This window comes from Condylura cristata, unplaced genomic scaffold (genome assembly GCF_000260355.1).
Source record: "Condylura cristata isolate star-nosed mole 26May11 unplaced genomic scaffold, ConCri1.0 scaffold00023, whole genome shotgun sequence".
Lineage (NCBI taxonomy): Eukaryota > Metazoa > Chordata > Mammalia > Eulipotyphla > Talpidae > Condylura > Condylura cristata.
This window is the reverse complement of record NW_004567124.1, coordinates 32,353,614-32,366,738: the sequence shown is the minus strand read 5'-3', so window position 1 is coordinate 32,366,738 and position 13,125 is coordinate 32,353,614. Positions and strand designations below refer to the sequence as shown.

Genomic DNA, 13,125 nt, shown 5'->3' with positions numbered 1-13,125 from the left:
TACCACGCTCACGAACAATGACTGGTGATAAAAAAAAAAAAAAAAGGAAAAGAAAAAAGAAAAATAAAAAACAGAAGAAATACAATTTAAGAAAGTCATAAACACCACAAATTCTCTAGTTGAAACCAGCTCCATAAATACATCTCACTCTACCAAAACTAATGATGGGAAGATTTTGCTCAAATGGAACAAGCTCTTGCAGATTAATAAGCCATGAGCAGGCGCTCTAACTTGAAATAGTTAATATTTTCATCAGGAAGAAAGTGGCCTTCATAGGTATTAGTTACTTACGTGTTCCTTCTTCAGTAACCATCCCCAGGCCTTCGGCTTTATTCTGTCTCTCAAATGCATTCAGGTCAAGGACACTTGGAACAGATGAAAGAAAATCGAGTTCAGGGCTACATGCAATGGGGAGTGGATTTTTCTCACATCAATACAGCCACGGACTAGGAATATCTTGTCTTTGTATGTCACAAATGGAACATGTACAGTGTGGCTGAGCCTGGTGGTTCCCCGGGTTGCGCCAAGCATTGTACATGGAGCCAAGAGCCCATGACCTGTCACAGGAATGCAGAGATGTCACCAACACTTACGGTGACTGTCACTGTCCAATTTGAGTCCTCTCTTCTGAATAAAGAGTCAAATATCCTAAATAAAGAAGGAATACCTTGTTTTCTAAGATTTCTCAAGAGAAAGTTGACTTTTAACTGCATGAATGTTTCTCTCCCACCATTTTCTACTTTGAGACTCATAGGAATTATGGATTTTAGCGCTTAGGGTGATTGCACATAGAAAGCTACAAACTTTGGGATTCTGAAGGACCATGTCTACTAGGATTCTTGCATCATTCAGGAGCTGTTAATAGCTGAGATTAATTTTTCTAGAGACATTTTATGAGGATAAAATTCCTGAACCTAGCTGAACTTCAATTTTATCTGCAGTTCCCCTAACCTTCCTTGTCATTGCCACTTCCAAATCCTACTTAGCCAGAAACCCCTAGTATGTCCACAAAGCTTGATAATGATAAAGCTTGATAACTGGCAGGTCATATTATTTCCAAGTGGGGTTCATTCAAATTCTCTCAAAATCTAATGCCTTCCCTAATTTGAAAGGTTTCATGGAACTAAGAATACAAGAACTCACAAGATTAAATCTTTGTCGAATGTTTGTTTTATGTAGATTATTTATTTGTCTGTTTTTTTCTTTATATATATATGTATATTATTTTTTATTTTTCCATCATTCTTCATTTTGTGCATTTTTTTTAATCTCGTTTTTAATCCCCATGGACTTCCCACCACCAATTCACCCTTGTGCCATCCCCATAGTCTTAAGGCAGCAAATGACTGAGTCTATTTATGACAGTGTAAACCTTAACCGCCTTTTACCCCTAGGCAATTATCTGATTACCTTTTTGGAGTCATTGGGGGAAAGTATGGCAGCCATTTCCTGCCCCACCCTGCTTTCTCCCTCTTGTCTCCATCTTTTAGGGAGTCACATACATTCTTTAGTTTAGATGACTTTTAAAGAGAAAGCACTGAAAATTCCAATTGCCATCTTGGTTTTTCTCAGATTCCATTGTACAAAAGCCTGCTCAATAACAGAATCATCCTTCACTTTAGCTTTGCTGTTGAAGGAGGATGATATAGAAACAGGACATTTGGACATAGCTGCTTTGAAGCAGGAATTCTGATTCAGAAGACAATCTGTGCAACAGAAAATGTGACCCTCACTCCATCCCCAATACCTATTTCAAAGACTTTAATTTCTCTGATTAACTACAGATGTTATATTTGTAATAAGCAAAAATCCATTAAAACATCTCAAAATTTCTGTTGGAACACTGTTGGCCTCTAAGGGTATGTTACCAGCCCTCCAAGCTATCTTTAAAAGTGAATTTAGCAATATTAAAATTACAGACTACTAAGAGAATTCTTAGAAGTTTGAAAATTTCATGAGCAATATGGAACTGAACTGGTCTAGCAAACATTACAAGTTCTTTTTCTGAGAGAAGTAATAAGTGAATGGGCTGACAATGAGCATGAGGGCTGGGGCCGAGAACCAGGGATTGTATCACAGATCAAAAAGGTTCCCTACAACTCAACAAACCTGATCAAAGGAGGTCAGCAAAATGAAGCCTACAACCAAAAGACTGTCCAGCTTCCGAGTATTAAAATGGAAACCCTAAAGTTCTACTTTTAAGAATAGTAACGAGGAAAAAAAAAAAAAGAATAGTAATGAGGGAAGTGAGCTAAATGACTACCCCTTTGACTTCTTCATGAATGAGTTACAAACTACTCAAAACACATTTCAATTTTCAAACATAGCTTGATGTTTTTCTTAGAAAGATTGTTGACAGGTTTCTGAAATGAGCAGGTATGGTAACCTCGTGATTTTTGGTTACAAGTGGTTCGTCTTTCAGGTTCAGAAATGTGGGGTGGCTTGCATGATTTGGTAATATCAACTGAAAGATTGATGCTTAGTTTTTTTAGGTTATGTCAAGGTGCTCTCTAGTCCAGAGGTACCTCTGTCAAAGTATGTAACCACCAGATACTTATTTAGGCTCAAAGAACTGTGAAGGATAAAGAGTGTTAAGGTTAAATGTGTCTGAAGGGTCCAAAGAAAACACAGTTTGGAGTCACAGCGGGATATTCTTCCTTTTCCAATCCTGCTTTGACTTTATGAGCATATGTGCATGACTCAGGAGCATATTTCATGTGCACACTCAGCTTCGAGGAAAACAACAAAACAAAAAAGGGAGGTAAGGGTGACAAACATAAACAGGGTGTGTGGATGTGCGTGTGTGCACACGCGCGTAAAGGGGACTGTTTTCCCCTTTGAGTACTATTTGAATGTAATCCTGAAGGCTGAGAAATGACAGCCACCCTCTTAGCTTTCTGAAGTAGGTAACTCCTCTTGAAATAATTCCATAGTAATCCAGTTTATTTTGTGATCCTTTCCACCCCTCATCCCCACTCCTGAATAGTGAACTCTGTGTGTGTGTGTAAATGCTATGGTTGATTTTTCTGTATTTACCTGCAAGACTGCATAAGACCAGAAAGGCTTTGAAAGAATCCAGCGTCCTTTTTCTCCTTCAGGTAATCTAGCATTTTCTGCAAGGGACATATCATAAAGGGATACAGTCAAAAAACATGTGAGATGTCTGCTGTCCCCTGTAAGCTAGGAGTGGCTAGTCCCAGCGAGGCAGGATTGCTGAGCTGGAGCCAGCCAGTGGGTTATCACCCTGAGTAGACCTAGGAACCACCTGTGGATTTCAACCTCCCAGGTGCCTTAGCTCATCCTTTATTTATGGAACCATACTCTCTTAGGGTAGACATTTTATTTCATCAAGAAATGTAGTGCTCGGACACTACAGCAAATCTTTGATATTCACAGCTAGTAAAGCTTTGATGGTCATAGCTAGTAAAGAGCCGTAAAGAGCCCAGTTGGGGTGTTTCGTGTTACTTCAGCAAGGAGGCTTTATGCGCTTTGTTCTTTGCTACTAGGAAAGCAGGAAATGTATGACATAATAAACATATTGTTTATTAAAAAAAATAGTCCTATAATAAAGACAACTCATGTGGTGATGATGGAAGAGAACAATCAGGGATATCTTAGAAAAGTTTAGTTTTTAATGAGTTATTTGTTTGGGATAACGCTAGGTAATATGGTAGGATGAATCTGGAGATACTCAAAGGCCGTGGGGCAGAACCCTCATGAAGGCCAAGAGGCCAAGAGCTTTTCAAATATCACTTTCCTGTGCACATAGATGTTTTCAGCTGGAGCTCAAAGTACTTGGGAGGGAGCCCTGTACATTCCTGTTTTCTACAGCCAGTTTCTGTTCAGACTGTTGAATGAATACCGTGTGCAGGTACTCTGTAGAGTGCTGCTTTGTGTTTCTCATAGATGCTTATTCCAAAAAACTGCATGAAAGCAGAGGTGTTCACCTGCACTTCATCACTACTATCCCCTTCCCCGCACCTCCCATCCCTAGAACAGAGCCTGGCCTAGTGCATACTCAGCAAATGTTAAAGTTGATGAATGAACAAACCAACAGGTATCTGGGGTTATAAACCCACTTAACTGATCAGGCCCCTGTCTCACAGTGAAAAGGCTGAAATAAAAACCCAAGGCTTAGGAAATTTCCCATATACCACGTTTCTTTCTTATTTTCAAAATTATTTTTATTACATCATCCTTCATTTTTGTACCATGTATGATTTCCTTGAGAAATTTCCACCACCAACTCACCTGTGCACTATAAACATAGTCCCTTGTGCTCTTCCCACTCCTGTCCTGATCCTTCACCCTCCTCCCCAACAGAATGTCTCTAATCTGTAGTTGCCTGATGATTTTGATTTTTTACTTTACTATAGCCACCTTTCCCTTACCCCCAGATTCTTTATTTATTTCTACATTCCTCCTATAAGTGAGACCATTCAATATATATATGTATGTGTGTGTGTGTATATATATATTCTTTCTGGCTTATTTCACTGAGCATAACCTCCTCCAGCTCCATCCATGTTGCTTTGAAGGGCATAAGTTTATCCTTTTTGATTGCTGAGTAATATTCTACCATGTAAATATACCACATCTTCTTGATCAAGTCATCTCTTTGGGGCATTTTGGGGTGTTTCCATAGCTTCCCTATTATAAATTGTGCAGTGCAATTGTATTACATTTCTGAAGAAAGTTATGTAATTATGAAAAAGAAGGTGTTTTCTTTTTCAAATTGTATTTTTTTTTTATTGAGGTCTTGTTGGTTTACTATGATTTCGGATATAGGTTCATAGCTATTCAGATGTAGATCACTACTCCACCCCCATCATCCAAGGACCTGTAATCCTCCATCCCATTCTATTGGACACCCTCCTCCTTGGAAATGATTTTTGTTCAAACTGGGTAAACCCTCTTTGCTAGGTACACACTTATCTGTGGAATAGCAGCCCTGGTTTTATCTGTGTTTCCAGCTACTTAGCTATAATTGGCCACTAAGGACAAATGCCAGCTAAGGTGATTCTCAAAGGCCCCCTCTGGAGTGGAACCAACACTTCACTTCCTCCCTAAAGCATGTCAGCTGTGCAAGAGGAATACCCTGGAAGTCTGGCTGCTTCCCTCCAGTCCCCATTACCTGTTGTACGCCGGCATTGCCCCCATTCAGAATGGCGATCCCCAGCTTCAGAGTCTCAACCACCATGGGGTTCATTTCACCTGCCACAGTGAAGACTCGTTGAATTACCAAGGCAACAGAAGTTAGATCACACCCACTGAACTTTCTCAGGACTCGTTACTAACGCCCTCATGTCACAACAGGCCATCTTTGTGCTTGTCACGGGGCCCATCCAGAAACCATGGAAATCACCTTTGCTGGCGCTGATCATCTGCAGGACCATCTCTGCTGCTCCGCGCTCATGGAGCCGAGCTTGCTGATAGAGGGTTTTCTGCTTTTCCATTTCTTTTTCCTGGAAACAAACACATGAAAATACAGGGAAAGATTGCTTACCACGAGGGAATGTACTGTTTTGAGATGAACTGACAGAGTCTGAAATTGCCTAAGGAAGGCACACATTTTAAGATAAAGCATCCCCCTGCAGTTTATTGCCAGGTATCACCCAGCTTTCCAAAACGAGCTGTCCACAAATTCACTCATCTTTGAATGAATTTCCCACATTTTCTACTGACAGCAAACACAGTTCATTCATCTTTGACACTGCAATTATAGGAAGTGACTCCGGATTAAAAGGTTTGTTCCTGAGGCTTTGTTACATGGAGCCTGCAGGGCCCACTGGAGTGTACCTGTCTCATGGACGGGCCAGCCCTGTCTCTAGACTCTCAGGACACACTACACAGACACTGCTGGAGAGGAAACACTAGCCTGTCAAGGCTTTCCAGAAGGATAATATCTCATTTGCTTTTCCAAAAGAGTAAACGCTAATATAGCTGAATCCTGGGAGTTTCAGGGCTCTGCAGTACTTCAAAAATCACTATTAGTTATGTTGTAGAATAGTGGTACAAAAGCCATCCTGGTGTCATTGTGCTCTGAATTCGCCTTTTTTGGACATTTGAATTTACTTGTATGGCCTTGGCTATACCACATTTGAGTCGAAATGGAAAACTTCCCAGGCGAGCATATTTAGTAGGGTGCTCTGCTGACTGACTGACTGGCTGCCTGCTCCCTTTTGTTATGCTGACAGACAGACAGACAGGGACCACAGACAGTGGGTGTGCTCACTTGGGGCAGACCTGTGCATTTGCCACCAGCTACCTGTGCTGGCTGAGCCACGTCACCTCTTCAGGCCCCACCTATTGTCTTGGAGGCTTCACTTTAGTCTTTGCAAAAACTTACTTCAAATGTTTTCTCCTTGTCTTCCTCCACTTCTTCGTCCTCCCCACCCTGGCAACTCTGGAATTGGCAAGGAAGGGAAAAGAAGACAGTTGAATTAACAGTGAGTCTAATAAACACAACTCTGTGCTCTACTGTGCAAGGGAAATCGCACTCTGCAAAACCAAGAACATTTGGAACACTGCAGGGAAACATTCTTCTCTAAGTGTCACCTTTACAGTCATCAAGGGATTCAGAGATGAGAAATGGAAACACCAAGCTCATTCACTCACTCAGTGGGCTTAACCACAGACCTGAACTCCTTCTATCTAGTTCTGTTCCAGCGTAGATGGAGGGACAGGAGGGCAGAGAGTTGTTCGTTTCTAATGAAGACCCAGAGGCGTGGCGAGAAGACTAGAGGCACACAGGATGTGAACCCAAGTGCCTGCTTCCCATCATGACCCCCAGGTTTTCCCCTCCCCCCAGCACAGCCCCTTCTGGCCTGACACAGTGTTTTCCATTTGCGGAACAGTTCTGTATCCACTCAGCATTCCAAAGGAATGGTTACACTGTCTCTTCCAAAACACTAGACTCTTGCTTTTAGTTTCTGACCCTGCTTTTAAAAGTACAGGTCTTCCTTCACTTATAGAAGTGCCTGAACTGTTAGGTGTGTTCTGAGTTTCAAAAACTCAAAGGTAGTCTGTATCCTAAGTTCCATTCAGCGAGTGTAGAACTGCTTCGTGTGCCTAACTACTCCACTCAGCCCCCTTTGGAGAACGGCAAAGCAGCTTGCTGACACCCCACACCCTAGCGTATGAATTGTGTGAGGCCTCAAATCAGGTCATGACTGCGCCCCAGCCTGGGACAGGTCCTGGAGGTCTAGGGATGCCAGTGACCCAAACAGTGGACAGAAAACCCACATGTACCTTGGCCATCATGCTGGAATAGGAGGTATACAGAGGGTCGTCTTCCAGTTTGCTGGAAAGAATGGAGGATATTTTTTAGCAGACTGCTTTTTATATCTAACAAAAGAAACCAAGAGTCACATACACCTTAAATTCTACATACTAATGACCCAGTTAAAAAATATCCTCAACATTAAAATTCTTAGAAACCACTTGGAAAATCTACATACGTATAGATTTGACATGGAGTTCAGGGGTTAAAGTTAGATGAGAGGTGGGCCCTCCCTGGTGGCACAGCGGGTTAAAGCACTGCACTGAGAAGCTAAAGCCACTTCTGCATGAGTTCAATTCCCGCCTGCCCCAGAGGTGACCACATGGCGCGGCAGACCTCTCCTGACCCGCCCGCTGCTCCCCTCAGCAGTGTACTTCCTTGATCTGCCTGTTTTGCTCCCCACTCTGTCTCTGGTGAAGCCTCTCGCTGCCCCTGAGCCTCTGGTCTGTACCCCAGTTCTGTATGCACAAATAAATAAATCTTTAAAAAAAAAGTTAGATGAGAGGGCTGTGGCTTATGTAGTTGTTTTATTTTGAAATATTATTTAATTATTTGTTTTTGCATACAAGAACTGGGGTGTAGGCCAGAGATGCAGGGGGTGAGAGGATTCACCAGTGATAGAGTGGGGAACAGAACAGGCTGACTGCAATGCACTGTTGAGGGGAGCAGCAGGCAGGTCAGGAGAGGTCTGCTGCACCATGTGGGTCTGCTCCCTGGCTGGGGATGGAACTCAGGCCATAGCTGTGATAGTGTTAAAACTTAACATGTAGGCCACCTAGGAGGCCATTCTTGACAGTCAATAATATGGCCACAGGAAGGCTGCTCAAATCTGGCACCTGCCTCCCATGAACCACCCTTGAGGTGAGAGGAAGGTCTGGGGTAGACACCACTGTGCCCAGGGTAGGGGAGAAAGGAAAAGTGGGTGCTGTCAGGCGCTGACCTCCTCTCCGTGAGAGCATTGCGGCTGAAATGGAGGATGATTTGATGAAGTGGATCTGGCTGCTTTTCTGTTTCCTCCTCCTCCTCCTCTTCCACCTTGCGAGATTTCTACACAGACCAACAGAGAGGTTTTAGGCATGAATTCAGCACAGACCACACCATGCAAGTAGAGAGAAGGGAAAGCATGAAGCACAGGGGTGAGGGGCACTAGGCTGAAAGTTCAAAGAGAAACTACTATGTCATAGATTTATTTCAAGATAGAAGCCCTAAGGATGCAACGCTTAGGATATGAATGTATTTTAGCCATTCCAAGAAACCTTCCAGTTTTAGGTTAAAAACAAAAGCAAAGGCAAAAGCAAAAGCCCAGCTACAGCAGGGGAGGTGCTCTGGATGCCCATCAGCAGTTCTCATGCAAGCTCTGGGCACCCGAGTTCAGGAGGGACACCGGGGAGTCACGTGAGAGACTCGGTCTCCTGGCCAACATCTACAATTACACTTGGAGAGCAGGAATGGAAAATAGGCGTAGAGCAAGGGTTTACAAAATACTGGAGCCACTTGGGTCTGGTGTTTTTCTAGAGTCAATCCAGCCAAATGTTTCTTTCCTAACCTCACTCTTGATCCTATGTTGTTCCAGACACCACTCTGAAGCTGTACGCTTTGCAGTTTTTCTTCCCACCAAGCCAGAGGGAAAAACGAACCTTCTAGCAGGGACAGAGCCAGCACGGTGGATCGTATTCAGTAAAGAATATGACGAGAACCACACAGGCCTTTGTGCAGTGGGGTGAGGCGGAGAGGAGAAAGGACACTTCCACCAAGCTGACCTGAATCAGGACCCAGGGAGGGCTGCCCTCTGTCCCTTGTGTATGGCCTCACAGATTCTAGCTGGGACTTTCTCTTTCTCATGGAATATATGAGAAGAACAAAGGGCGTATGGACAGGTGGAAGGAAGAGAGAAGGATTAAAAAGGGCGTGGTGTGAGGGGGAAGCAGCAGGAGCTGGGAAAGACAGAAAGAGATGTGGGAAACCATGAATATGAGTAACACACAAGAAGACTAATGTGGACAGAGTAAGGGGCAAAGAAAAAGAAATGAGAGGAAGGTACAACACAGGCCGGCCACACGTGGTGGGGGGCACATTTTCTTTCTGAGCTGGGATGAGGCTCGTGGTGCTTCTATCCTAAGGACTTCCCCCTTGCATGCTGCTGAAAATTGTTTTAGAGCATGAATTCTATTAGATACAGGGGATTATCATCATTGTTATCATTTTCTGAAGTGTCAGATACAGAAATGTGAGATGCAGGAAGGGGATCTAGAAGCACCTTCCCCAAAAGCAGAGACACTGACCATAAAGGGCCTTCGCTGGGGTGGGGTTGCCTCCTGCAACCCACAGTGCTCAAATCTTAGCATAGCATGAGCTTCCCACGGCATGGCTGTGCATCCCAAGAAATATTAGTGGTTAATAATGATGAGGATGAGGGTGATAATAGTATTAGCATCTCCAAATGAAATTCATCCTCTGGCTTTTCTTAATATGAGCAGGGACTTCCCTTGATCATTTATGCAGTTAGTCCTTTCAAATTTATACATCTGATTATTCTTTGTGAATGTCTGACGGTTACAATGCACACACAAAGACAAAAATCAAATTCACTCACACCCAGAGCTGATCCCAGCTGAGTCAGTACTTACAGCCAAATCCTGTACTAGTTTCTCTTCAAAGGAATACTCCTCTGTTTCTATCCAAAATCTCTGATAGCCATGGAGGAAGAGGTTAATAGAGCGGTGCCTGAGCAGAAGGGGTGAGAGTGAGGTCAAGAGGGATCCATGGGACACTTCATTTTAGTTTGGGTGATTAGTAAGTAGCACAGACATTTGTACAATTCTCATCTCTGATTGGTCAGGATAGCCACTAACACACCAAAGAAACTGGGATCTTTAGACAAGGAGGTTCCCGAGTCTGGAAGAATGGACTGGATTGATGAACCTCTGGTTCATTCAAGAACTGGAGGTATCTGTGATCCCACCCTGGTTTCACAGGGTCTTCATCACATTTCCCCCCTAATAAGAAACAACCTGTCAGGTCACAGAACAGTGCTCAAGTATTGGCTTCATATGGTGATTTGTTTATTCCTTTTGGCCAATCACTGTCCAGGCGATTCAGTAAAAATCAGACTGATGGTGACTGGTTTAGTTTCAGATGTTCTGGAAAGAGCAAATCCTGACTTACTGACAGGGAGCCACACCGCCAGGAGCTCCAGCTTTCAGGAAGGAAGGCAAGGCTCAGGTATGCTGCACTCAGTAGTGTGACTGCTGTGGCCTCATGGACTCTAGCTGTGGCTCTGGTTCCTGGGAACACTGAGCAACTGGGGTGAGCTACTGATTCCCTACAGCAGGAGTGACTTCTTGGAATATTAACTGAACAGCAGTTGATTCCCAAATGTGAGGACAGCAGTGAGGAAGAGAAGAAAAGAGAAATTGCAGGCTTTAGACCTGGGTCAGCAGGTCTGGTCAAGGTCTCCACTAGAACACAGCCCTGCCCGTGTTCTTCAAAACCTGACCAATCAGAGTTATTTAAAACAAATTGTACAAATTTGTGGTTTTTATGGTAATGTCAATCCATGGTTAAGAAAGGAGGAGTGTGCAGAGAATGAGCAGTCTCTCCACAGGTTACATTACCATTAAAATGGGAATAAGCCTGTCATACTGAGTTTTTTCATTAACCTTTTCCAGCCAAACCAGTTGAAAGGTGCTCAGGAAGAAATTGTTAATTGTGTGTCTGGAGAAAAGCATACAGGTTTTCTTTTAAAAACTAACATCAGAGAAACAGTTTCCACGTAACAAAATAAATCCTTTTGCCCTGTAGTATGGAAGGCTCCATGCAGTATAGAGCATCACAAGAGGGATCAGAGGAGTGATTTGGCTTCTTGTTTTTTGCTGTTGCTGTGAAACCTACTTCTGACCCTCTCCGACAAGCAAGAGAGCTAGGGCAGCCCCCTGCACCAACCAGGTTAGGGGTGTGAGTGGACATGTCTCACCAAAGGCATAGTGGGTTCCTGGACTTACACTTAGTCATTCAGGAGTAGAGTGGCTGAGGAAACAACCAAAATGTGAAAGACCAATAGTAACATTTTTATTGGACTTAGGAAAAAAATGTTGTTTGAGCAATGGAATTTCTGCCTGGCTGGCCCTGGAGACATGAGCATAGGGCTGAGCCCTTTCAGAGGCCAATGTTCAGAGGGGAAAGTGAATGCCTTATGATATTTTACCACTTCTAGGAAACAGACAAAAAACCTTCTTTTTCTACTGACTATACATTTTATTTTTTCCCAGGATTTAAGCAGTCCTGATATTCACAACTGCTTATTTAATTTTTTAGCTTTTTATTCATTAAATCCACCTGATTTTGTGGTACCTTGTCCCCTTCCAAGGACACTGATTTTCCCATCAGACCTTGGTTCTCCATCTACACTGACCCTGGCTAGGAAGGCTCACAGTTGACCTGGGAGCTCAGGGTTACAGGATCCTCTGGACAAGTGCTGGGCAATGTAAAATTTGTGAAGGCAAATGTCAAGCATAGGAATAGTCTTCTTGATATTTAAAAAAAAAAAAAAACAAGGCTATTTACATGGGATTCAGCATACACTTGTCAATTTATTTTTCATGATCAGATGAGGATGTACTTGCTGATTTAAAAGTTGATGAAGCTGAGGGCGATATTCAATCACCAGTTTTTTCTTATGGCTCAACGGGCTCCCTACTGTCCTCACTGATTGTGCACTCAGCCTAGGTTGGGAATGTTGCCAGATAACCCATGACACTGGGGCCATCCCAGTGGGCAGCACTGCCCATCTGCACTGATATTCTGTCCTGTGTTGACACAGCATGTATGTTCACATACATTCCAGGAAAGTCTACATCTGTTTTTGACTCAGAGTAAAGACTAAATACACAGATAAAGGCATCATGGTCATGATAGGCCTCTTGGGACATCTTTAGCTAGTGCCCTTTCTTTACTTTGAAGACAAATACACTCAATTAAAGATTCTAAAGGTAAACTGCCATGCCTGCAGATGAAACAATAATTTTGATGTCATCCAAGTGTTTGAGTATAAAAATAATTCTCTTTTATCTGCTTCTGGGACTTGGGGCAGAAGATTTATTAAACAATAGTTCTTCTTGCTCAGTGTCTTTACATCCTCACAAAGCATTCCTCAGTGAAACCAAGTGCTTGCATATACTTACTGGGCTGACTTTATGATGTAGAATGATGAGCTAGGGCAGGCATGATGCACTAGGGAATCATATCTGTTTCAGTTTTTATGCTTACCTTGCTTGCTTAGGAGGTCATTGTACTATGTGCAGATTGTAATGGCTTTATGAGTGTCAAGTCCAGACGAAAACACAGTTGTGGGATGATACGTGAGTTCCCACCATGGGTTCTAATGCCAGAGGAAGATGACAGAATACTTGCCTGGGAAGGTTGTAAAGAGGGGCCATCCTGAAACAGGCCACTACAGCCCGTTTGCGTTGCTTTGATAACAGTTTGTGCCAAACTGCCTTCTTGGACCTCAAAGGCTGTTCTACCTGAGAAAAAATAACATAGGCAGGTGGAGCAGATGAGATTCATCTGCAGCCCAACTATTTTAATCCTTAAAGAGCCTTTCAACCATAGTAAGCAAATGGTAAAAGAATTCACTTTGTTCAACATCAAATGAAGGAGCACCAATATATATCAGGAAACTACTTTTATCTATGAAAATGTGTATCAGAGAAAATACATACATGGTAGGAGACTTCAACATGCCACTCTCAACAATGGACAGATCAACAAGACAAAAAATAAGCAAAGACACTAAAGCTCTCAACAAGGACCTGGACAACATGGGTCTAACAGACATCTATAGA

General features: G+C 42.9%; 1 protein-coding gene across 1 annotated transcript in view; it reads right to left on the bottom strand.

Annotated features, from left to right (window-relative positions):
- The window catches only part of RYR3 (ryanodine receptor 3), a 358,818-nt gene that overhangs the window by 30,424 nt on the left and 315,269 nt on the right, over nt 1-13,125 (bottom strand). The window contains exons 74-83 of the mRNA XM_004687571.2: nt 12,692-12,804; nt 9,910-10,006; nt 8,223-8,329; nt 7,252-7,303; nt 6,350-6,406; nt 5,366-5,465; nt 5,135-5,214; nt 3,037-3,113; nt 292-365; nt 4-21 (exon numbers count right to left, since the gene is read on the bottom strand). Of these exons, the coding sequence (XP_004687628.1) occupies nt 4-21; nt 292-365; nt 3,037-3,113; nt 5,135-5,214; nt 5,366-5,465; nt 6,350-6,406; nt 7,252-7,303; nt 8,223-8,329; nt 9,910-10,006; nt 12,692-12,804 (775 nt within the window). The remainder of the gene's footprint in view (nt 1-3; nt 22-291; nt 366-3,036; nt 3,114-5,134; nt 5,215-5,365; nt 5,466-6,349; nt 6,407-7,251; nt 7,304-8,222; nt 8,330-9,909; nt 10,007-12,691; nt 12,805-13,125) is intronic.